This window comes from Diadema setosum, chromosome 14 (assembly GCF_964275005.1).
Source record: "Diadema setosum chromosome 14, eeDiaSeto1, whole genome shotgun sequence".
Classification (NCBI taxonomy): domain Eukaryota; kingdom Metazoa; phylum Echinodermata; class Echinoidea; order Diadematoida; family Diadematidae; genus Diadema; species Diadema setosum.
In genome coordinates, this window is record NC_092698.1 from 5,747,349 (window position 1) to 5,774,809 (window position 27,461).

Consider the following 27,461-nt stretch of genomic DNA (forward strand, 5'->3'; position numbering starts at 1 on the left):
AATCTTTGCAAAACAAAAAGTTTTAGGGCAGATCTTTGCTTTATACGTAGACTTAAAACATTCTCACATACAAATCTGATCTACATCAAAGTCCTGGAATGATAAATTGCATGAGATCAATCCCTCTAACCCCTTCAATCTCTCCTAGCAAGAACTCTTGCCAGGAGTGAAAGTTGTCCCACAAATATACTTCTCATAGATCTTACGCAAATACTAGTAAGTACATTCTTGGAAATTTACAGTAAAATTTGCTTGTTATGTCAGAACTTAACAACAAGGCCAAGCTGAAGAAATTCACTGAATCCACAAAATTGTTGTTGTACTATGCACAAGTAAGGGAGTAATACCTTCCTGTACTTTGGTGCAAAAATGGAAGCATTTGCAGGTTAAACGTACATGACCCTTACTAAATAAATCCACGATACATTATCTGCCTCAGATATTGATTCTCTTTACTACTAATCTGCATAACTGCATTGAGCCTACAGTACACCACACTGTAAAGAAAAAGGCTCACTTCCCAATGAACCAGATCTGCAAAGCCTGCAAAGATAGAATGCCACGCAGTGAAACATTTCATCAGAGAGAACACATCTTTACTAGTACAAGCAGAAGAATTTACATACCCTTAAAAGGTGAATTCCAATACCGTCAATGCTTCCAATGACTGATGCATTCACAATAAAGCCTCTGGTACCCTTTAGAGCAAAAGCATAGAAATTGTCATTGCACTACGTGTAGCGCGACATGGAGACCCATACAACACATCTCATAGAATTTGCGCAGGAGCGATTCCGAACATTGTGTAGGCAGTGCATCTTGTGTCGTATCGTGTCTAAATTCTGCTGCCAACGCGACAAATGATATTCTTCAGAATACAGTCATCCATGGCCCACAACATGAAATTTGGCTGATAATTTTGCCTGCTCCAATCAAGTAAATTCTACCTAATAAGATGAGTAAAATACAGAGCATTCCTCTTCCGTTCTGGGCCTTAACTATACACAGCCCTGTCACTGTACACAAGTGTCGTGACCATGCTTCCCACAGCATCTGGTCGGGCTATCTGGGCCTATGAATAAATAATACAAATGATATGGATGAGATGACAGCTCAATTTGATATTCTCTGAACAAAGACGAAATCGAATCTACATTTTGGAGTGAATTTACTTGCTAAATAAATGAATTCTGGTCCTTTCAAGTGTGTTCGCCTTTCTTGCTTTCAGAAAACTCAAAATCAAGCAACTTTCCTTCGCCATAAACATGCAACCATTCTCATCTTTAAGACGTTTTGCCTCTGAAGCAATTACAGTGTTTCTTTACCTACTACTGCTTTCCATGTTTTCTTTTATTCTTTTTAAGCACAGGTTTTGTATAATGACGTGAGTATAATAGGTATCCACACATCAGTTTGTCAACATAACATTTTAGGAACACACAAAATATGTTTTTGTCCTACATGTCTACAACTAAGTTGATATTCTCAATGGTGCAACAAATGCTCGGTCACTAGTTTGTGAGATTTCATTACTGTTTTGCTAGTACGCCCCATTCTAGAATAGGTGGGAATTTACAAAATCAACCCATAACAGAAATCAACTCATGATGATATAACACTATGAATTACTGTTTCTGGGTCTTTACGAGCACAAAACTTGGTGTATGCAGGAAAGCATCATTTCAGCATCATATGTAATGACACAGCAGACAAAATTCTGAGGACTACACAGGTAATATTTGTATTCATGAAGTGATAAACCCATTTGTCCGGGGGGGGGGGGGGGGAATCGTTCGATACCTTCAACATAAACAAATAAATCTTCCGTGGGGCTTCATTAATATGTGTTGCCTCAAACCTATCAGAAAAACTATAGTATTTGTGATGATGCTAGCGCAACAATATCCTGATTCCACGCCCAAAGCGATATCTGGTTCTGCCTGGAGGTTCCACCAGAGGCATGGGATTCTCCCGCTGCAGAAACCTCCCTGCCGAGGACTTATCTGAGGCCTACTAAAAACATTCTGACAACACCCCCTTGGAATAATGACAGTGGCTCAGATCTACACGTGATGAACATGCATACCAGTACACCTAAAGCGGGTGCATACTGAACCAGCATGACACTGGATTGGTGGTTCTGAAATAATACTTACAAAAATGTGGTGAGTTGTTTGAAAGAATGGAGAAGCTTTTCAGGGTAAAAACACATTGTGATTTTCAACATCTGATCCCTGCTGTAACATAGAGGAATGTGTTCTAGCCACACTATGGCACATACTGTAGCTACCTTAAAGGGAAACTTCATTTTGTGTTGTAGTTGACTTTTAAAGGGAGAGTGGGGTCTAACGCACAGAAAAGTAACAGTTTCATAAAAGTCAACTGAAATGTAGGAAAGTCTTTAAAGTGTGACATTCGTCATGATCATTTGTGCAAATTAGATTAGGCGATGGATGTCTTCAATTCTCCTACTGGTTTGTAAAGGAAAGAAAGAGAAACAATTATTATATATATATTTTTTTTGTTGTTGAAAATGCAGCAACTACCCCCCTCCTTTAATTTCTTCTTATTGCGTTCATGCCAGAAAGGAAAATGAAATCGAAACTTGTGAGGCTATGACATCACCATCTCATCTTATTTGCATACAATGATGTGACTGTGACTGATGTCACTTTCACAGAAAATACATGACACTGTAAAATTCTCTAAATGTCTTGCCCAATTCTTCTGATTGTTCTGCTTGTCTTTACATTAATCAGTCAACTTGAACATGGAGCGAACATTTCAACTGAAGTCCTACCCAAATGCAACCTTTAATCTGGTATGCATGTATGGAGATGTACATAGCAGCAAGTGTTTCATGGGACCAATGACTAATCCCTTCACGCAAAGGATGCCTCTGGTGGAGTGGTAGTAACACCCCTAATCTACCGGTACTCCAACAAATGTATCCTTGTTTAAAGGGACCACGATCACAATGACACTGCTCCCTCCATACGCCTGTACTTACATATCATATATGTTTCTGTATATATGTATAGTCATATTTATATATATCTTCTTTTTTAGTTTCTACTTTTCTTTGGACGTAACAGGGCTGACATCACTTGAAGGAGGGCAGGTTGGGCAAGCTGATGTTGGGCGTGGGAATGTTTGGCAGGTTGATGTTCTTCACGGCTGCTGCTGCCCGAGCAGGTGCCGCTGATAGACCAGCCTGTATGGGAAATGAAGAGATAATGAACATGACATTGATGACATCGATGACCGGCAACAATGATACCAAAACAAAATCAAAACCAAAACCACAACTGCTGATGCTAGTAATATTATCTATACTGGGACTACAAATAGTAATGCTTTTACTACTACTGCTGCTACTGATATGACTGGTACTATTAGTCGTTGTACTAATACTGTTGCCACTGATAGACCAGCCTGTATGGGAAATGAAGAGATAATGAAGATGACATTGATGACATTGATGACCGGCAACAATGATACCAAAACAAAATCAAAACCAAAACCACAACTGCTGCTGCTAGTAATGTTATCTATACTGTGACTACAAATAATCATACTTTTACTACTACTGCTGCTACTGATATGACTGGTACTATTAGTCATTGTACTAATACTGTTGCCACTGATAGACCAGCATGTATGGGAAAAGAAAAGGTAAATGATGATGAAATTGATGATGACAACAAACATACCACAACAAATATAAAACCAAAACTACTAATTGCAACTGATTGACAAATTGCCCTACATCGACGTAAACAAAACTACTAATACTGCTGCTAGTAATATTATCTATACAGGTACTATTAGTCATCCGACTCCTAACACTGTTGTCTGCAATACTGTTAGTACTATTACTTCTACTACTGCTGCTACTAATGCTACTTCCACTACCACTACCACTGCCACTATCACTACTACTACCACCATCACTAACAATCACCACAAGACTTATAACTCACAAAGCACTTCTTCTCTTGTACTTCACAGTGAAATTTAAAGGAACCGTAGGCAGGGCGGCACACTAACCCATTTCTTCTACTGGGTCCGACCTGTCTGTCGGACCAGCAGGTACCCAGTTTTTCCATATTTTACTGGTAAATTCTTGAAAAAGTTACTGGTCCGACAGTGATTTTTACTGATCAGGGACCGACGGACCAGTGCCAGTGTGCAGCGTTGCCGTAAGTAACATGGACCCCGTTTACAGTGCGGGGCTGGGCTGAGCCGCGGCCGAGCCGCGGCCGAGACCAGCCCCAATTGCGAGGCCGTGCAAATTTTGTCCGTTTACACTGCCGGGCTCGGCTGCGCTTTTGATTCAAACCTTTCAATATTTTGTCGTAGTGGCGCTCTTCTTGTAAACATCTCAATTTGGTATTGTCTGGTTTTCAGACCCTTTGCCAACTGAATTTCGTGGCGACAAAGTCGCTGTTCGGGCAAATGCCTTTGTCGAAGGAAAAAAATCCTTTGCAGGACAAAACCACCTTAAACTATACTAGTTTTCGACGTTGAAGGAGTTAATATCCTGAATAGCGAAAGATACAGGCAGAGGGTTTGGAAGCCAGACTAAAATTGGCCGCGCATTTGGCCCAGTTTGCGTTTACACTGAGAAAAGGCCGGGCTCGGCCGCGGCTCGGCTGTGGCCGAGACCACCTCCAGAGCGAGGCCAAATGCGAGGCCAATTTTGGCCTCGCATTTGGCCTTTTGCGCGTTTACACTGAAATGAAGGTAGACTCGCCCGCGGCCGAGCCTCGCACTGTAAACGGGGCCTAAAGGTACATGTAGCATCTACTAATCCCTCCTGCTTTATATTTCCCCATGATGTTGGTGATTGGCATCAGAAGATTACACTTTCATTGGAAAATGTCTGTACAGTGCACTCCCGTTATAACGAAATGTTCAGGACCGGCAGTTTTCTTTCATTATATCGAAATTTCATTATAACCGAACAAATACAATAATAACGAAAACAAGGACGCTATCCGCACGCATACATCATAATACATGTACTTGTTGAATACTAATCATACACTTGAAAGCTATGTGAAAATGGGATGGTACCTTTTCAATTTCGTTTGAATATTACATTTAAAAGAGAGCATAAAGTTGTTTGTAATGTCTCATATGTATAGAAAATGATGGCGAAGGATTCGATGACAGTTCGTTATTCCAAATGTTTGTTTCTTACTTAAGTTTTTTTTACTCCGAAGGCTCCTTATTCCGAAGTTTCCCCATTCCCGGGATTCCGAAGGTTTATTCATCTGAGGCTTCGCTCTTCCGAAGATTCGTTATTCCGAAAGTTTATGATTTAGATAGAAATATATTGTTGTTTTCGGAAGGTTCGTTGATCGGAAAATGAAATAATGTTCGTCATTCCGAAGGTTTGTAAATCAAAAACTGAGAAAGGTTCTCTATTCCGAAGGTTCGTTGTTCCGAAGGTTTTTTAATCCGAAAATGAAATAAGGTTCGTTATTCCGAAGAAGGTTTGTGAATTAAAAAAAACAACCCAAAAAGACAGAGAAGGGTTAGTTATTTCGAAGGTTCGGTTATCTTAAGATGATTATAAGGTTTGTAATTTTGTAAGTTTTGTTAGTGGACTCACCTTTTTCACTTTTGGATTAACGAAACTTTTTTTTTAAATGTTCCAATTAACGAACGTTAGAAATTCCTATCATTTTTGGACTAACGAACAGTCGTAATAAGAACCATATTTCATTGTCGGATTAACGAACCTTATTGATAACGAACCTTATTGATAACGAACCTTTGAATAACGCCTTAATGTTTGTAATAACAAACCCTATTTCATTTTCAAACTAACGGACATTTTAGGTGTATCAGAATCTGTGTGTTTTGTAATAAAGAACCATCGGAACAATAAAACGAATAGTTATTTAATTTCAGATTATTGTATTACAATAACGCAAGTTCCCCTGAAACTGTGTGTGACACATGGAGCGAACACACAGTGATGTGAAGCGTTCGCCCATGCAGAAACGCTATAAATGCTTGTTCCAATACGTATTTTCGAAAGCGATCTGCATTTCGTTACAACGGAGCACATTTCTTTTGTTTTTCTTTGTCAGTGGCGCTCGGAAAATACTTCGTTATAACGAAAATTTCGCTATAACCGTGTTCATTATAAGCGAATTTTGTACCATACATTTTAATGGCAATAATTTTGGGACCAGAAGTTTTACTTCGTTATAACGAAATTTCGTTATAACCGTGTTCGTTGTAATGGGAGTGCACTGTACATGGTCCCTGATACAAATACTTGCCCAACCAGAATAGGTGGAAGTGTGGTCCATGGTCTGAACAATGTAGCTTTAATGTGAAGGTCATAGCTTCAATTACTGCAATGGTACTTTTAATAGGCCACTGTTAAAGATACTTTATCCTCAATCTCCCTCTTAACCTATCTGTGTACATGAATATTATTGTGATTGGATTGAGAATATGTGTGTTTGCTATAATTTACAGCCTGACTGGAATACTGTTTATGCCATATATTTAACCCTACAGACAACCCCCCCCCCCAACAAACAAACAAACAAACAAACAAACAAACAAACACACACAAACAAATCAACAACAACAACACATACACATACATGCAGAACAAACACCAACAAACTTGCAAACAAAAACAAAAACTGATTTAAACCCCTCCAAAGAGTCATCTCTGGTTGCCATAATGATCCTGGTCTTACCTCTTGCTTTTCCAGTTTGCTCTGCTCTTCTATCCTGGTGAGGATTTCTGTCATGTTTGTCTCCAGGACCATTCCACCCATGACCAACTCAGCCAGGATGTGATGCACCTGTGTATCAGAGGTCAGAGTTTAGAAGCATTACAGATGACCTACTGTAACTCAAGTAAATTTTCACTTTTTTCCTTTTTTTTCTGAATTTTGCAGGGGGGGGGGGGGAGGGGAGGTGTTTGACATCTTCTGTGGAATCATTTTCATTTCATCATCTACAACAGTTTTTGAGTCTCAAAATTTTTTTGACTTTGCCAGTCACATCTTTCTGAAAAGTATAATGCATGAGTATACACAACAGTCGTCACATCTTTTTGTAACTAGAATTATACACTTTCAAAATCATGAAAATTGGATAACACTCTTGAACATCAAGTTAGAAACACCTGGTCTAGAATGTTTACACACTGAACCATTGATGGAAAAAGGAAGCAGAACAGCATGGCAGCTGACAACACACTCGGTCTTTGAAGGAGCTTTAATTTCATCCCTACCTCTGACTACTGCATTATCATGATATATTTACAAGCATACTATTTTGCAAAGCGGGACTTGTGACACAATTTTACAAGTACTGGTAGTTGAATTTGGGATCAAGAACCATAGTGATGAAATGAGTGCTGAGCATCTCTTTTCATTAGAAAAATGAAGTTTTTCACTTTAGAAATGATATACACTGCATTTCTGTCATGGGGGAAATATTTACACCAGTGATTAATTTCACATATATCAGTCAGCTTGCAAACTTCACAAAAATAAAACAATGCGATATATATTGCATATACAAAATCATATGTCTTTGTTCTGAATCTCTTTAAGGTATTCAATTTCAAAGTTAACAGTTTGCAACTAAGCAAATACACATGCACCTAAGACATGTAATCTCAGTAAATGCCTTCAAGGAGTAAAATTTGCAAAAACAAAAACTATCACATGAACTCACCTTATCAACATGAAATATTAAGTCAAGCTCGCACACATTTTCAAAACACTTGTCTAATGTCTCTACAAACACCTGCATGACAAAAAGAAAACAAGAAGAGAGAAACATTTAAGAATAATGAAATGAAAAAAAAAAGAACAATGAAGAGATGTTATAAGTGGATTCCTAAAGGACAGAAATGGCAATCTTAATAATTGTTTTTCTCCTGCTAAAGGGGAGAAGTAAGTTTGTTACAAAACTACATTATATTCCTTCATGTTTTTGATAACTCTACAAATCAGTTACATGCTGCACATGGAATATCAATATCATTATCAAGAAGGAGCAAGCATATAGAATGAAGGCCTTATCCAAAAATGTGTGCAGCTGTGGTTACTCTTAAAAACACTATGGATCTGTTTCAATCACTACTGGGCAGCATCTCAAGAATCAATGACTGTATAACAGCATATCTTTAAATATATATACATGTATCTATTTACATGTACCATCTGACTACAAACCGCTAGACTCAGAGACTGAATGGCCTACTTGAAAGTTGTATCAATTAATCAGCTTGTCTGGAGGACATGATATCACCTTGAATAAAAAGCCAAGTACTGTTGAACATGACTGCCTCATCAAATGGACATTAAAAAAAAAGTATGCTTCTGTCTAGTCATGAGTAATTGTATACGAATAGCGATTTAAAAACTGGCAAAATCTCTTTAATTGTACCATTGTAGGATGGCATTACATCTATCATTCTGATAACTTGATTACCCATCCCATCCCTTACCAATGAATTTCCTTTAAAAAAAAAAAGAAGAAAAAAAAGGTAATTTGATGAACAGACAAAATATAAGGCAAAGAATCATTCTTTACACAATATCTCACAATGATCTTGCGCACTCAGTAATTTCCCTAACACATGTCACAGCATAGGTCTCATGAATGAATCAACCTGTACTAAGTTCATGCGATACAACAGTGACAAAATTCTGGTTCATTCAAACGAAACACTAGAAAATGTGATTTTGGAGTTATATGCTTCGGAAACTAATGTTTCACACAGAGGCCATTACTGCTCAGATAGTAGTGAATTCTCATACAGAACACATGCTACGTCCTCTTTTAAATTTTGATACTCAGTGCAGAGAGAGAGAGAGAGAGGGAGAGAAGAGATGAATTACATAATTTGCACTGAACACTATTGTAAAAAACAGGGCTCTGAATCAAATAAAGCTCATAAATCAGCCCTGTGACTAATAGTTTAGAAACTGGCATAAAAGGAAAGCCAGATTGTGCAAGCAAAACCAGTACTCACTTGTATTAAATCTAGGATGCCAAGTTCACTCTCTGATGAGTCGACGCAGAAAACAAAGTAGAGTGTGGCATAATGCCTGTAGACCAGCTTGAAGTCTTCATTGCCTACGATCCTACAATGGAGCAAAATTAAAGATGTACATTTGAGACTCGATGCAATACATTCTAGTTCTTCTCATATGAAGTTGTAACTCAGACTTTTCAAAATTTGGCAGGAGTACATATAATAACAATATATGAGGTACCTGGGTAAGAATTTTATACTGTATACACCATACATGTATATTTAATCGGGACTTCCTGACATTTTCGGGAGTGGTTAAATTTGCGATTGTGGAGTACAGTACAGAACAGAGAAATGTATGCATGCTTGTCACATTCATGTCAAGATCACACTTAATATTTTTGCGTGTTTTTAAATTCACGAATAGCACCTGACTTGCGAAATTCACAAAAATGAAAACCTTGCAAAATATTTGGCGTTTACAGTACATTGTACCTGAGGGTGTGCCATCCCATCACAGGAATCTCAGTAATTTCCCCAAACATATACATTGACTCAGAAAGATTAGTAAAATATTAGTGACACAATTCAGTAAACTTTAAAATAATTGGCTGCTCTACTAAAAAGTTAAAGGTAGGGAATCCCATTTGAATGCCTTAAATGAAGAGTTGTATAAATACAGTGGTATGTTGAAGAGAGTATCATTTTAGAAACTCCCATAAAGTATTGAAAGTGGAAGGTAACATTTAGTACATTTTTATTGACCGTTAGATTTTGAATTGAATTTTTTTCGGGGCTCACCGTAAATTCCAGTACATTACTAGGCTACCTTTGCAGACCCATGCACTGCATGTGTGTCCATCATGTATATTTTGTGAAGAAAGTTCATCAAAACTTACAAACATTTCTATAATATACATTCTTGCCACACACTCTATATGTTATTACATTTATAAGCTCTTATACTTTTAAATTTGTGTTTATAGATAAAAAATACAGAAGACTGCAACAAAAAGGCTTAAGTGTGGCTGACACACAGAACTACTGAGTAGTTGAGTTTTGTGCATTATTCAAATTGTAGATAACTGTTGACTTCCAAATTTCTCAGGAGTGGCCTAAACAAGTCCCCTGAGCTTCATATTTAATGTTTTGCTGCATTTTGGGAGGTCTGTAAAAGGTATATGTTAAAAGCATTGATTAGTTACCTGTGCTGCCCTCTACAGTTGGGAACTCCACAATAATTTGTGATGTCACATTACAGTAGAACACTTCATGTTTTATGAAAAGTGCACATTCCCTCAACATATTAGCAAATATTTAAGGTAAATACTTCATTCTCTGTGCATTCCAATGGAGCTAGGTCACATGTTCTTTCAATGTCCTAGAAAAATGAATATTCGTGAAATACTTATGACATTTCTATGCATGGTCCTACTACCATGATATCATGAAGAGTTCTAGTGCTGCCATCTGGTGAGGGTGGCATACGAAATGAACCAAAACATTTAAATAACAGAAATCACATCTCTTGAGTGCATTGCGAGATTTATTTTTACTGAGTGTTTCACAAATCTTCTGTATTGGTTAAATCAACATAAGTTTGGGAAAGTTCCCAATTAATAAAAATATTAAATTTGGGTCTTTACTGAAAATCCATTCGTAGAGGTTACATCACATGCTATCACAGCCTTGCAAGTATGTAGAAATCCACTTTCTGTACTGTCTTCCTTTAACAACAGAACAAGCATGTGTACAGATTGATACACAGCTGCCTATCTTTGTATCAGATATGAGAGTGATGCTGTGAAGCTCTATGGATGAGATTCAAGCTTGTTGTTTGTATAATACATGATTAGCTTATCAGCTAATCGTAGAAAAATTATTGATCTTTGCGATCATGCTATCTGGCCAATGAACCATCAACTTGCAAGAAACAAACAACATAAAACAAAGCCTTGATTAATGCATCAATACGACTTTAACTTACATGCCACCTTCGAGAAAATTGCACACATTGTCGTCTCGTTTGGACACCAGGTGGAAGGTTTCCCTAATTATCTGCTGCTGCTCATCTTCATTCTGTTTGGGGATTTAAGAATACGACTGACACAAATGTATATTGTAGGAAAGGAACACATGGGTTACATGTCATAAAGTCAGGGTGTCCAACCTCTGCAGATCTTACTAGGTAGTAAAAAAACATGTTTTGAAAGCAAACACCATATATTGCTTTAAGGCATGGGGAACTGCACACACTATGCATTTTACCAGTAAATCATATTTTAGAAAAACATTATTTTTGTTAAACAAAAATCTTCTTCTTGATGAAGAAAAAATATAATAACATCATAATGACATGTACATATCCTGTACAGTGGCCTACTACAGTGATTGACAACTTTGCAGTGTACAGTATATTCCTCCTCTAAAGACAATTTGCCACCGTCAAGAAGCACTGCGAAGTTGAAATATATTGGAATATGTGTGACCAGGAACAAGTAGCAACTTTGAACCATGCTATGAATTGTATGCAAGAAATGTTATCTGGCGTATCAGAGTGAGAAATTTGGTGTATAACACATGAAGCCACTTGCTATGACAGCTACTTATAGGAATATGTGTACATGTGTGTGAGAGTTCCAATCAAGAAGTATATCAATGGTTCCTGCCAGCTGAATTTTGGTCATCATGTAATTTTTGCCTTAATTGATATTTTCATGATATATATATATTTCCCCCCTTTTTTTTTTGGAGGGGGGGGGGGGGGGTTGGATGAATCATACTTAAGCTTGACCATAGTATTTCAATTCACCCATCATAAAGAACCAGGGATGATGCTCAGACAAACAATTCACTTCTATGGTGGAGAGAAGGCTATACGATGTAGGGAAAAAATTCTAGCAATGAAATACTGTAAATACCAGTAGCAGATCAGTAAAATTTGAGAGAAATCTCACAAATATTTGAACATATAGGGCCATTTGAATGTACTGTTCAAAATATGACTTACATAGTATTCCCCATATAGTAGATTTAAGGGACCTGCAAATAATGACATTACAATTTGTACATCCCCTCGAAGCAGCATTTTTCAGTGATTCTGCTTATCAAATGGTCATTTTGTGATTACACATCAAAGTTGCAGATACTTACACTCTGTAATGACTTTACAAAATAGGGGATGAAAATCAATAAGTGGCATCTTGAATGTCAAGTGATATGACAACAAATTGACTAATCAAATGTCAAGTTTTTACCACATTACAGAGGCATTTCTTGTGAAGAAACACTTATCTTGGTTTAAAAAAAAAAAAGAAAATTACGAAGAGAAAATAAATTTTTTTGAAATTGTCCACTATGAAAAGAAAGCACACCCGTGCTGTAAAGTTACATCTTCGAGAAAAGCTAAGATGAGACAATTACTGTATGTTACCTTTTGCATGGTTTATCAATAGTATGTATGCAAATAGACATATGTACAATTGTTGGTACAGTACTACCAAGTACAGTTGTAGCTTTGACTTATGCTTGGTACAGATGTAGATGGGATACTAATACCCTGGTGAAAAAAAAAAAAAAAAAAATCTAAAATGGCTGAAAAAGGAAGAGAGCATGTACCAAGGCTCTCCCTGCATAGAAACAGCAGTTTTGAAGCCATGATACAATGTACAATGTAGGTTCTTTGTGGTCCCTCTACAGAATTTGGTTCTGGTTCTGGTTTGGTACTGTACACGATGCCCTTGTGGGCTAACAATCATGGTGCAGTGGTAGAGGACGTGTACAGTACTATATGTGAGCGTTTTGCTGTACATCTCCTTAACAATGCTCTTCCATTGAACATCAATCTCATTGTCTCCAGTGAAATGGCTAAATCACATACAGTACATGTACTGCGATATCAAAACATAAAATATCAATTTATTCATTCAAATGATTTGCAATACCATTGTCTGGGCAATGCAAATATGGAGTGACTGTCTCTTAAATACAGTGCGACCTCTGTTATCTAGCAATGTTGCGACCCGTGCCTGTCCTGGATAAGAGCTTTGGCGGGATATGGGAGAAACAATGTTTCTCTGATGTACGTATATGTACAAGTGTAGCTACTAACTCAGTGGTAATTACAAGTACATGTAAGTAGGCAGCGTACTGCATTTCTCATCCGACTTCATTCGACTTGCCATAAATCATTTTGAACATTGATCTTTTTGCTCCCTTGTACTTGAAAAAGTCATCGCATACTAGATGGCTAACTTCAGTTTCAGATCAAAGGCAGCGTACATCGCAATTACTTGCAAAGAGCGAGTTGTTTTCAGTGGCGACATGCATGTCAACGTCAATATCGACGCTTCCCGAAGTCGATGACTGATTTGGTTCAAATTTATGTGAGTGATTGGAAATAATCTAACAGGAAGGCCTCTATATCCTGAGATTTGGTTCAGTAGATCATATGAGATACAGTGTATCTATAGGGGCGTGGATACAAAAGTACATTAGCATCTTATTCTGTTGGGAGTAAATTATAGAACAAAAGACTCATACTGACCGATTTCATAGTCATACCAATATATGCTGCAAGCTGCCCATAATTTGACCACAATGCTGTCCAAAATCTGACCGCCTGCTGCAAGTGCATGTAGGTCCTAGTAGAAACTAGTAGCTTTTAGTAGAAGCTGAATATGCTTTTGCGTACAGTTGAACCTTTGTCCTTGGCATGGGAGGTTGAACCGTGGTGCCAGTGCCGATACTATTTACTAGTAGTAGGCCTACTTTACTATTGTACTGCAAATCAAATTGTAGGAATTTTATTTGTAAAATCCCTTTTTCTTTTTGTCTTTACTGTGTGAACACGTCTGGATTGATGATAGAGAAGTTTGGATATCCCAGGGCGGAGATGGCCAGATAATCGAGGTCGCACGTGCACTGTACGTATGTACAGACAGCTAAATTTACATAGAGTCTAGTGGCAGGTGGTTTACTCAGTGATGTCCCGACAAGCAATTGAATGTAAAACACATGTCACGCATGGCATGCACAACTCCTCCAGTCCAGTGGACCACAGGCACAGATGTGATGTAAATTTATTGACGCCTGCGACTGCGTCCGTGTTTGTGTGATTGGCCCACTTACAAATCAGAAACCACTTTTGCAATACTAGATGTCTAACGTTATGCATTTGTGTAAATTTAAAATTTATGCCGTTCTTTGTTTAAAAATAAAATCCTGATGTTCTCGCCTTTTCACTTAACTGATCTGCAATTATTGACTGCCCTGATCCGACTCGTTCGAGATAAATGCGTACAAACACCACACTCGTCTCGCACACACTAGATTGTATTCTACTCATGTCATACTATTAAACAGTAACTTCAGTTCTAAAGACTCATCTGCTGATGCTGCACCCAATCCAAGTCGGTTGTACAGCGAATCGCTCGCGTAAATCCTTATATGTGGGACCACACAAACGCGCACTTTCAAACGCCACGGGACATCACACATCAGTCTAATAAACCGGTAAAATATATCTTTACGGTAACCTGGTACTACGGAAATACATAAAGAACTTACATAATGTGTATAGAACTTGACAAGTCTGGGCTTCCCATGGTTGTTGAAGACTAATATTGCCTTTATCATCTTGACGCGAATACCTTGCCCGATCTCATTGAACTGAATCACAGATGATAGGGTGGACTGCTGACGGAGACGATATCAATCGGTGATCGGTTTGACTGAAGGATCTATAGAAAAGATTGAAACGATGTTGCTATCGATCACTGACCGAACCATAGCTGAGAGAAAGATAGAAAGAATGAATGAATGCGAAATGAAAAAAAAAAGGAAATTGTCACAATCGTAAAGTCGTATAAAGATTTTAGTGCTCAGAACATGATGATAATCTAAGCTGATCAATAGTTACAGCTGTATGTATGTTGCTCTCAATCCGAAAGGTTATAGATCTCTTCTCCAACAGCAAGATTGTTGTTCTAAGAGTGCTCACTAAGCTAAGCTTCTCTGTTTATCGTATGTTTGTGTATGTGTGTGTGTGTGTGTGTGTGTGTGTGTGTGTGTGTGTGTGTGTGTGCGTGTGTTTTTCTTACGTGAATAATTACTGGTACACTGTATTTTTGAATGTTTACCGCGACTTTCAATGGCACATACTAGTAACAACAATAAAAAATAGAAAAAAAAAAAAAAAAAAAACAAGTTGCATTTTCTGGAATGTTATTTTCCAGACCGCCATATGGCGGTGAAGAGTCAGTGCTGAGCAATTCTCGCTTTAATCCCTATTTTAGCTCTCACCTGGCACCCATCCCTTCACTGAGACTGAGCTAGAAATTCATATTAAACCAAATTTAGTATCTGACTCACAGAATATAATCTACCCTTCAGATTCCAAGGAACAATACATTATATACCAATCCAACCGGAAATGAAACTCACCAGCCAAGGGGGGAGGGGGGGGGGGGGGGGGAGAGAGATGGCGCCGCACTGCCATGCAACACCTGCAAGGGGTTATTACATGCACATATAAAAAATTAGGTCTCACACCTGTCCTGTTGAAACAATTTCTATAGTTGGACGTGTGCTAAAAAATATCCAGACGTGGAAAATTGCATCAAATTTACTCAAGTCATTGTAAATAAACTGCACGGTTCACTTCGATGGTGGTAATACAGTTATTACTCTCTCTAAAAAAAAAAAAAAAAAAAAAAAAAAAAAAAAAATCGAGTGAAAATATTCACTCTTAAAGGAGTGAATACAAAAAAGAGTGAATTTCGAGTGATTTTGAGTAAAAATGTTCATTTTCACTCGTGTTGGAGTGACCTCAGGGATCACTCCAAAATCTTTGAGTGATCCCTGAGGTTACACCAAAATGAGTAATTTTCACTCAAAACTCACTCCAATTTCACTCTGAATTCACTCTTTTTTGTATTCACTCCTTTAAGAGTGAATATTTTCACTCGATTTTTTTATAGAAAGTATTGTTACATTTATTTTATTGTTATCATTATCATCATCATTATTATTATTATTATTATTATTATTATTATTATTATTATTATTATTATTATTATTATTATCATCATCATTATTGTTATTGTTATCATTATTATTATCATTATCATTATTGTTATTATTCAGTATCTTCATCATTATCATTATTATTATTACCATCATCATCATCTGTCCGTGCTCATAGACCTCATACGATAAATATTGCAGGTGTTTTGTGAGTCTACGCCGACAACATTATCCTGGCTTGTCATCATTCTGAAGTTCATGGAGGAGAGCATGGCCAGACCAACTTTGAGACGGAACTTCGCCATCATCAACCACACTAACCCGCGTTTAAATTGGCATTCACTACATTCATTTTTTTCTGTTTTATTTTTCCCGTTTATTTCAGTATATTTGACAAGGCAAAAGATAGGGTCGGTATAAAGTTTGGCAGTACAATGAGGTTCTTATGCATGGATTGTTCAAAAGTTACGTGAGGGTGAATACGTCTACTAACGTCCCACCAAGTATCTGATGTTGGCCATTATTTGTTTTATGAACATTGACGATTTGGCGCGGCAGCCAATTTCGCAAGATTGCAAGGACCACCATCAGCTATCCTCAAGCTAAAGGCCTACACAGGCAATCCAGCAGCTGAGCACAGACGAGTGGTCGTTTAATAAGTACCCGTCATTTGTAAAGGTATAGTACCTATACTACATTTTAGTAGGCCTATTATATATCGCATGGTGAAAAGTAAATTTGGGCCTTAAGCAAAATAAAAGACCGCGCTAGGTCACGTGATGTCTCTCTCCGAATATGGATATTTTAAAAAAATCATCACATAGTCTTTGGTTCAAAGAGATTCACGTGATATATTCTAAATTACATTCTGGATCAAAAATTGTTATATACTCTCTGGATAGTGAAATCAGATTGGTTGAAAAGCGGAGGCCCGTTAAGATGACCACACAGTTGAGCCCCGGGGTTTTGAGCACAGCTTTTGAACTAATTCTCAATATATATATATGTATATATATATATATTTTTTTTTTTCTTATGCTGATTTCTGCATCATCATTTCTATAGATCTTGATGTTTTCATTAACATTGCAGCTTTTTTCTTTTACTGGCTCCAAAATTACAGTAGCTGTATACGTCGTATAATGCGAGAATATAGCAGTAGCAGTAGTTGGCCGTCGCAACTGTATCTGCACGCTAAACCAAACATAAATTCTACCCACAAACATATAACCCTATTAACTCTAATCCTATATAATCCTCACATCAAACTATAAAACCTAAAACCCCCATTTATAGGCCTATAACCCGAAGTCCTTGGAGAAAATAAAACTGGAGCAATCGGCGTCGCAGGAACAAATATTGGTGTCATCACTGAATCCACTAACGCTTCAAGGGCGACTCATTTTTTTTTCAGCCAATATTAATGAGTGAGCTTACAGCTTACAAAAACAAATAGGCCTAGCAAAAACAAAAAGAAACAAACAGCGGAAATTTGAAGCCAAAGCTTTGATCTTCATGATACGAATTAATTAAGGAATTAAACTTCATAATTTAAGCACATTCTTATTTTGCAAAACATTGATTTGAAGCTAGTACACGCTAAACAACCAAAAATGCGCAGTTGGTTATTGTTTTTCCCCAAAACACAAACAACCAATGCAGAATGACAATTCAAGAGAAAACTAACGAAACTGATAATTTGACTCGTGTCTGAAAACGCCATGAAGAAAAATTATCACGGCAGGAGGAAATAATATCTCCACATCACTGGTCTGGTTTCTCGAAGTTTTTCATCACAGGTAGATTCCACAAAATGGATACTTCTTTAGAAGTCTGTTTTCTGTAAAACGATGGAAATTCATGTGTTTTAACGTAGGAAGCCTCAACACATAACTATACGGTATATTTTATGTTCACTAGCACTGTGCATCATTCGGTAGTTCGCTTTTTCTTTTTAATGTTTTATTTCATCTATTTCATGACTCTGTACTGAGACAGAATTTGCCGCGGATACAAGACTAGACTATTCCTGGCAACCTGATATTTCAAATTTATTTGTTTTTTATCTTAAACTATACTTGTAAAATAATGAATATTCTGGAAACAGAACTATTAATTTTTATATATCTTAAAATGGAAAATTTGAGCATTTGTGTGTCTGGTATGCAGTATAATAGCCTATAAAATTGATAATATACGCCTGAACGACTAGTTTTCAGCTGTAAGTTTTCGCGTGAATACAAGCGCGCCGAGTCAGTGTACTTACCACTGTGCACTCGCGATGGCTTTTTGCTTTTACATTACTGATGATGGCACTATTGCAAACATCCGGGACATCGCAGTTCAAGCTATTTTCGTCGCGGGAACACCGGAGACGAAACTGGAATGTAGGCTGGTAAGTTAGCATTTATCTGTTAAATTGCATGCTTACGATCGTTCTGTAGCATCATGAATAACGGCTTTCTATTTTTTGTTTAATTCAAAATCATGCAATATACATGGTATATTGTGTCTTTCGGGGGATAGTTTAGAAAATCAGAAACAACACTAATCGTTTCTCTTGAATCTTTCGCCGCGACCCTGTTACCGTAAACATAGACTGTCGTACAAGTACAGTGCAGTAATAATGTGCAGAGTGATTCGGGCAGCCCATCTCCCCCATATCGTAGTCAGTGCTCTCGTGCGGTGCATGTCACATGCATGCACAATCAGCCAAGCCACGGCTATCCGCGCACACGGCCAGCCAGGTTGTTTGCGTGCAAGCCAAGGGCTCTGCTGCAGGCTGGCTGCTGCTGCGAGTTGCCGAATTTTCAAACATGAATCCTCCCGCCATAACTAGAAACAAGTTTCTCTGGCTGAAATTCTGTACCTGTACTTGTGACAAGTGAAATGCTTTGTCCAATTTACTTATGGTTCATTTGTGCTCATACTGTAAATTTACAGTGTTCTTGTGAGTTGACTATTTATTTACCTGTAAATTTAACTTCTTAAAGTACAAGTTGGTGTCCTAGCATCTATTCCCACTTCTATTTTTAGTAGGGTCCTATTGACCGATTCTGTGACGCGCTATGTGTGTTTTTGGCATGGGCAGCGCCATTACTGCGGTGTATTATCCGACCCCCCCTCCTCTCTCCCCACCCCTCTCATGCGCGCAGAATGAAAAACTGATGCATGGTTGCTTTAGCCAATGGGCATCTCGTACTGAGTGCGCGAACGCTTGCTTAGTGCGCGAACCTTTGTTACAAGTGCGCGATAAACATGTTGCCCTGGGGGTGGGGGAGAGCAGGGGGGGGGGGGGTCGGCTGAGACACCGCAATTTGAGCTCATGGCTGCGCCCAGTGCCATAAAATGTCTGCTGCCCTCAACGAACCCGAATCGGTCAATACACGGAAAGTCTGATTGAATTTGAGAATGGCTGTATATCACTAGTAACAAGCCCACAACAATGCATATTAAATAGCAGCTGTGTCGTGCCATTTATCTTTATAGAATTGGAATAAAAAGCACTTGTTTGAGATATTAAGTAAAATATAATAAAGAATAATAAATGATATCTAGCCTAGGCTAGGGTATAACTAGAATGAAGAATATAAATCTCATGAGTGCAAGTGTCGGTCTAACGTTTAGTCAGTAGAAGAAAATGTTTACAACAGTGAGAGTAATAAAACTGTAGCAGTGGGAAGCACAAATTTCAAATATTTCTATTCACGTTGCGTGGACATGTTCAATATGTCAAAGATATTGCATTGTACAATGTAGATGCAAGACCTCTCCTGTGTACAACAGAAACAGTTAGTCAGTTACATGTATACTGTAGTAAGTACATGTAATGTGGCCTCTGAATAGGATCTGTTCTTGAATGGAGATAGGTGTTTATTGATTCCTGTCAGTGTCATTTTACTGATCTAGTGAATAAATAATCCAATGTACATACTGTGGAATTAATTGTATTTTTATTGTACTCTCAGCTTCTAAGGCAATCAACAACCATGGGAAATTTCAGCAAAATTGTTAAATAGTGAACTTTGATAGTCATGGATAACATTTGATATTCAAATATCACCTAAAATGTTTTAATTAAGCAATGGTGTTGAACCTTACTGTTGTGAGTCTTTGCCCACATGCTCTTTTCATGTTTTTTTTCATAATGTGTATTTTTATTCTTTTTCATGTACATGCATGACATTTTCTGTTTTTTTTTTTTCACTTAAAATAATTATTCTTCTGTTTTTCATGGAGAAAATGAAGTAATTTCAGGGTGCTCCAAACTCACTAGTCTGTAGTCACTTGTCTGATTAGGGCAATGTAAACTCACTGTAGTTAGGGCAAGTACTGTAAAATAATATTTTCGCGGCATAAAATTTTTGCGAATTAGAGCCGATGACCTTTTTCGCAGCATGAAATTTTCACAAGTTGCCTCTAACATTCAATGTATATAGTATAGACAAGAACTTTCATGTGCATTTTAATTTCACGAATCTTGGCTCGCGCGAAATTTGCGAGATTAAAATGCGTGCGAACATTCCTCGTCTTACAGTAATTATGTAAAGGGACCTTTGCCTATTAAAAATAATGCCCTTCCCTTTTCGTGCCCAGTTGGGCAAGGCGTACCAAATACATGTGCAGTGTCTGCGGGAATCGTGTCCTGAATTTTTATTGATAGCCATCTATTTTTCCCAGTATCCGAGAATATTTTATGTAATATCTTACATTTGTATATTAAATAGTCTGAGATTTAATTTTAGGATTTACACACCACATGTCATTATGTAAGGGATATGTACTGTATGTGTTGTGTTCAGAATCTTGGAGAAAGTATTAACCCGTTGAGGACGGGTCGATTTTGCTGCAACACGCATTTCCCATAGACGCTTGCCAGAGTATACTCGGGACACGTCCTCAACGGGTTAAGGAAAATATTAAGGAAATGACTCTTACTCTGAGCTGCTGCCCAAAAGTATTAACTTTTTATGGAAGTTGGGTATAGTGGTACAAAAAAACTATGTAAGGGTCCATATTAGTGTACAGAGTCTTAGAGAAAATTTTAAAGACGATGGGACTCAAATGGCAGAGTAGGAAGACTGGAATGAAAAGAACCATATTAGTAATGTTGTGTGACTGCTATACGCTACAGCTGGCTTTAGGAACCCACTGGTACCATGCTAGTTGAAGTGTAACGCAGCTGTAGCTGTCTTGGCATTTAATTGACGAGTCAGATTCTGCTTAAAATGTTTTAATAGAATCAGTGGCTTTGTGGCACTGTTTGTATTTTCAGTGCTTCTCTCTTTTGAAGTATTTCATGATACTATAGATTTAGACTATATTGAAATTCAAAACCCATCTTATGAAGTGCTGTTAAATCATCTTAATATTTTCCCTTCTGATATTCTCTCCTGTCTTCCATAGCAACGCTTTCTTTGATGCCTGCTGATGTCTTGTCAAAGTTTATACAAGACTGCCCAAGCAGCTGTGTAGAAATTCAATTAACTCTCGGGTCATTGTGGGTTTTCACAATATCCATTTTCGATTTTCGGTAGAAAGACGTGAATGGGTTTTCTTATTGTATGATGCATATGTATGTAAGCATGCCTACACTTATGCATCAATGTCATATAGTGGGGAATAGTCATTTACAAGGAGCCAAAAGTATTGTTTGAATATGTTTGACCTTTCATTGCATCCATTAGATGTGTTGTGTGGCAGCAAAGTCACCAATTGCAACCATTCAACAGCATTTTAGGTGCACATACACTTTGTTGTATGTGTTTTATAAGAATCTTTATGCTGCAAGTTGCTGTTACCATAGCAACAACTCAAGTGCTCACTGCCAATGGCTAGAACTTCAATTATCGTAATTTGCAAATTGTCACAAAGTGTTGTATTATTCAACTCAGATATGTGTGAGAATGTGCCATATTCAGTGACATCACACACTGCATTTAATTCTTGCATTTACCGGTAATTGTGTTTTATTCTGTAGAGGAAATCTATGATAATACTCAAAATGTTGACTTTATCCACTTTATGACCTGGCAAAAAAGAGATTTCTCTTATACTCTCAGAAATATTGCAATGTACAGTACCTGCTTTTGTGCTAGTGGTACTTGATATTATATTTTCAGGGGAGTACACCTTCTGTTTAGTGTAAGACGTAAGTAGTGCGGGGAGAAAATTGAATTTTATGAGCGCAATTCCAATGAGAGTAACAGATCAATGACAATTTGAGAAAAAATAGACAAATGGCATTTGATTTTAAACCATTGACCTATTGATGGGATATCATATCAACACAAAAATGGGCAATGACCATCCATCATTGTCTTTGTCCACACTAGTAATGTGGCTTTTGAAAGATGAGAATTCCTGTGAATGAAATGCCTTCCTCTTCTCATTTCCATACATTTGAGGATATATATCACACATCATTCTACATAGAGCAAAGTGATGCTTCTAAGCCGTATGTTTTGTTATTTTGTGTTAAAAAACGGTGCTCATACCTTTGCTTGTGACCAGGACAGTTATGTTTACTTACTTTCTTCAGGTCATGTGAGAACAGTTCGTTACTCATTGTTCTTTGAACATACAAGCTGCCATGACTTTCAAAAATCCATTTTTTTCCCCCTGCAAACTTCTGTTCAATCCTATTACCATGCAAATCTAGACAAAATTTTGTTTGACATGATGAGTTCTCCTGGAAACAAAGTCGCAGATATGTGTGTAATAAACAGACCAGACCACTCTTTAGAAATTATGAACGAGACCCAAATTAGGAGTGCCACCATGAGCATCAGTACAAACTGTGTTGTGATACCCATGTTTTGCGTTTCAGCTTTCAGGTGCCATTGTGATTATTAGTGCGAGGTGTATTTGTTTGAAGTAAACAAATCCTGAAATAGGCACAATTGCGAGTAGAAGAGGGCACTGCTCCTGTGAGCTCTTCAATGGCTCTGCCTCCAGATCTCACCAGGGGTTCCCTTGCATGCCTGCGAACCTACGGCGCACACAACTAGCTGGTATATATTGGTTTCTTTCACTGCTCTGTCCAAGTGTGCGTACTGCCATACATGTAGTTTCTGTGAATCCTCCAAGAAAAACTCCAATTCCATGTTCAGGTTGACATCGACAAAAAAATCAAACAGATCAGTTTCAGTATCGTCGGACTTGTATTAAGAGAGGTACTGGATTTTGTTTTAACGTTTTATAAGAGGAATATCAATTTGAAAGTATCAAAGTGCATTCTGTAATTCAGTGCAAAGTGTTCAAAGAAAGTCCATACGTTAGTCTCCTGTACCTGTTGACTGCTCGCTCAGACATTGCACAGTATTCATTGGTCTACTCCAGCCCATCTACAATGTTCATGTAAAGTTTATAAAGTTCCCAACTCCAGAAACCTTTTCCTGGTTTCCTCTTTTTCTGGTAGACTATATCTGTCATCTATTTTTTTTATCAAAAATTGTTTTCAGACTAAAATGTGACACTGATCCCACACTCAGATTCAAAAAGGAAGGTTTCCATGAAGGTCTTTAGTGACTGTACTCATCAACAGCCATGGCATTTTAAGAGTTAATTAACCTTTATGATGTGTAGTGAACCCACATGAGAAAGTTCCAGTAAGGCAGTATGTCATGATCCATATTCAGTTGAAATGGTCCCTGGCAAAGATTTTATGCTTGTGCGTTCAATAACTAGTGTATGTGCTATGGAAGTTAGGCTGCCTATTGAAGTACTTTGAATAGTATACCTGCACATTTATGTATCGGTCCATCTGCTCAAATTGTTTACACTTCCCTGAGTTTGCTCTTTTGACTGCACACTGTAGGTACTAGTGCCTCCTGTATGCCATGAGTTTAATCTTTGATGACTTCAGACAGATGTGATATCTGCTTGGTTGAGTCATTTTTGTATTCATTTATTTATTCTATCATTATCATTTTCTTGGGGGGGGGGGGTACTGGCTAGTCCCCTGTCTAGGCACTGGGTGCAGAGGTCAAATTTTGGTGACGCCGAGAGATTTCGGCATCAGTGTGAGTGCGAGGCAGGTATTAAACCTGTGTATTAAAGGGGCCTTCTGACATTTCGAGGTGTCAACTCAGGAAGAAGGATATCTCTGTCAGCACGGCCAGTACTTGAATTGACGGAAAGGATTTTTTTTTTCCCCTTTCATTTTTGTTCTTGTGAAGTTGGCACATGTGGCATATGGAAAGTAAGCTTTGTGAGGAAGGTTTCATGTCGCTAGCAGTTTGAATGTTTGTTTTATAATTTTTAGCACAAAATCAGCATATTTACTTCAAAGAGTATGAAGTATTGTGCCTCACAGAATTTTTATTATCCTGCTCTCCTCCTCTCTCTCCCCAAAACAAAACGAGTCAAAATAAGATGAGGTTTTAATGCCTTTAATATGAATCTAATTCATTATCCACATGAAAGGACCTGCCTGTGATTTGTAAACGTGTGGTGCCATGAACAATAAGAAAATTATTAAGAAACCTGGTACCGTTATGCTTTACCTGAAGCATATTTTTTTTACATTTTTTTTTTTTCATTCTGTGTTCTAGATAAAGGGAGGGGGTATTGGAGGGGAGATTCGTTATAAACCTGCATGAAATATTGCAGGTCTTGGTACACATTGTAGTTTCCGCGACTGCTTCAGTCAGATTGTCAATTGATGCTGGTCTATACACCAGTTTAGTATCTTTGATACTGTGATTATAATCTTGATTACAGTGGGTAGGGGATCATATTATCCAAATCTTTAACAATAACAATAAACAAACAAACAAAGCCATGGGAAGAAATATATCATCAAGAGTGTTTCTCGTAAATGTCAGATATTTTTGAAGATGGTCATGAACTTTTGTGGAAATTGGCCATACAGTGGACTCCCGTTGTAGCAAAGTCTTTGGGATCGGCAGTTTTCTTTCGTTATATCAAAATTTTATTATAACCGAACACATAAACAATAAAAAAACATAGAGTGGATAATGTTGCGGCCTGAATTTTTACTTTGTTGTAACCAGAATTTTGTTATAACCATGTTCGTTATAATGGGAGTGCATTGTATTATTTTTTATTCTATTTTTGTTTGTTTTTGCTAGTTTTTGGTTCAGGGTAGCAACAAGTATCAATCATAATGGTCTAGATCTTTTCATGTGAGTCAAAAGTTGTAAACTTGATATGCAATAGTAATTGATGAAATTACGTCTGTAGGATAATACTCATATTACATCCATCAAAAGCTAATCAAAAGATACTCGTACTGTAGCATTGGCATTTTATTGCCACCCCCTGTTGTCATGGCAACACAGACTTTACTGCAGTGTGACATTTGCGGGATGTTCAGATTCCAATGAAGAAAGAGGACCTGCCATAACAACACGTAACAATATTCCCATTCTTGGGTGAATTCATTCCAGTTTGACCCTTTCTGGAGGAGAAGGGTGGAAAGGCTTTTGTGTAGTTAGGGCTTCTGTCTGGTTATTTGTGGTCAGTCTATACTGTACTTCACAGTAGAAGTCCTTTTAAATGAATTTGTCCCAGGCAAGTTATGTGTAAGCATTTGTTGGTCAGATTGGTGCGTATTAATGGCCTCTAAGGTTTGATGACACCAGGTACTACACTGGAGATTGAATCCAACAGGGGACCTGCAGGCTCAAAAGGAGACATTTGTCTATCTCTGCCAATGAAATTTCTATAGCCTTTCCATGATTTCTGTGAAGGGAAAATGGAGAGATGACTGCAGTTATGGAATTTATGGAGTATGTAAATTCTGTGTGTTAGTTTAGGCTGTTTGTGCATGTCACTCGATATGTGGTCATTGCTCCCAAACTTTAAGGTCCTGTGTATTAATACTATTATGAGAGCTCTCCCTGCAGGGAGAGTGTAGCAGCCATCCATGTACAACCTACTGTCTTATCTCTCAGAGCTTTAGCAAAGACAAATGTGAAAACACAGTGTAAAAAATATATAGGGCCTAGGCCTACTCCCCTCACTCGTCCTGCCTGTGACTTTCATCTGAGCATAAAATGCATTTAAATTGAGACAGGTGTACTATTTTCACAGAATGTGTAAATGCTTGATTTTGTCGATAATTGAGCAGTTGTGGCAGTTCTGACAAACCGACATCAAATACAACATGTGGGACTGTTAGCAGATGCGTAATCTTGGGATTTGACACTTCGATGAACAAAGTTCCACAACAGAATCCGAAGTTTAAGAACTATACATTTCTCTGAACTACTTATTGTAGACCTTGTTACTACATGTCTGTATGGTTTCAGATTGTAGAAATGTATTAAAAAAAAAGAAGATATATAGAAGGGTTATTTGAATAGGAATGATAACTTTTCAGTCACATACTTGGCCACTCAAAAGTTTCTAGCAGCACGATATTACACACATTTTTTTTTTTGTGTGTGTATGTGTGTGTGTGTGTGTGTGTGTGTGATTTGTAACAGACCTTAATATCTGCTCAGCTATTTAGAAATTTTTGAAGTTCAAATGTGTATTTCACAACAATCAACTTTGAGTAAATAAACTAGGCCTATATTGTTGGATGTTGAAAGTCCAGTCAAGTTCAGCATTGTTTTCCCCCCATTGTTTATTGCCATTATGTAGTAGATTTTTTTAGCCTGTGATCTTCTGCATAATACCCAACAACAGCAACAACATTGATAGCAACAACAACAACAACTAGAAAGTTTGAAAGAATTCTAGTTATGAGACAAGTATGTTCTGTGATGGTATGAACATCAGAGTAACTTTCACAACTCATAAAACTGTTGCCATAAGTCACTGCACGGTGGCTTCCTGACTGTCCTAATATGCAGAGGTATTTCCCAACTGGAGTGGCATCTTCAGAGATGATCCCACTGATTTTTCATCTTTTGAGCCAAGTTCAAAGTCTGGCTTTGCAGTTTCATTATATCACATTTCCCCCCTCTCTCTCTCCCCTCTGTCTGTGCTGTAGAAATGTTTGGCAGGCAGCCAGCTGGCTGTGCACAACATAAATTATGCATGGCCAAATTTCTGCCCTATCACATTTCACTGAATAGTGCGTGGGTTTTGCCCATAATGTCAGCATTGAAAGGTTTACTGTCCTATGTGTACAGCGGTGTACAGGCTTGTCTGTTGTGTGTGAATGCGCACATACATATCAGTGTGAGAGTGTGTGTAAGTGTGTGTGTGTGTGTGTGTGTGTGTGTGTTGCGCCACAGTCTGGTATTAGTGTGAGCGGATGAATGCAGGGGTAATCCACCAGTGCGAGGCCCATGACATTGGCAGTGTGCAGAGAGAGGGAGAGAGGCGTATGACACATTCATCATAGCTGTGGTGAGGTGGACGGCTGTACTCATCCCCCTTGCTATGTGAAGTAATCCGGCCGATTGGCCTAGGGAGTAGGGTATGG

General features: G+C 37.9%; 2 protein-coding genes across 2 annotated transcripts in view; one reads left to right on the forward strand and one right to left on the reverse strand.

The window, feature by feature from the left end:
- Positions 1–1,905: 1,905 nt before the first annotated feature.
- LOC140237559 (AP-3 complex subunit sigma-1-like) lies at positions 1,906–14,713 on the reverse strand. Its single transcript, XM_072317494.1, has 6 exons — positions 14,600–14,713; positions 11,019–11,110; positions 9,029–9,140; positions 7,723–7,794; positions 6,732–6,839; positions 1,906–3,214 (listed from the first exon to the last, which is right to left on the reverse strand). The coding sequence occupies exons 1-6, from the start codon at positions 14,666–14,668 to the stop codon at positions 3,104–3,106; spliced, it is 564 nt and encodes a 187-aa protein (XP_072173595.1). The 5' UTR covers positions 14,669–14,713; the 3' UTR covers positions 1,906–3,103.
- A 3,672-nt stretch (positions 14,714–18,385) lies between these two features.
- LOC140237395 (CTD small phosphatase-like protein 2-B) overlaps positions 18,386–27,461 on the forward strand; it is a 61,749-nt gene continuing 52,673 nt past the window's right edge. Inside the window, exon 1 of the mRNA XM_072317316.1 lies at positions 18,386–18,452. The gene's annotated coding sequence lies outside the window, so the exon portion shown is untranslated. The remainder of the gene's footprint in view (positions 18,453–27,461) is intronic.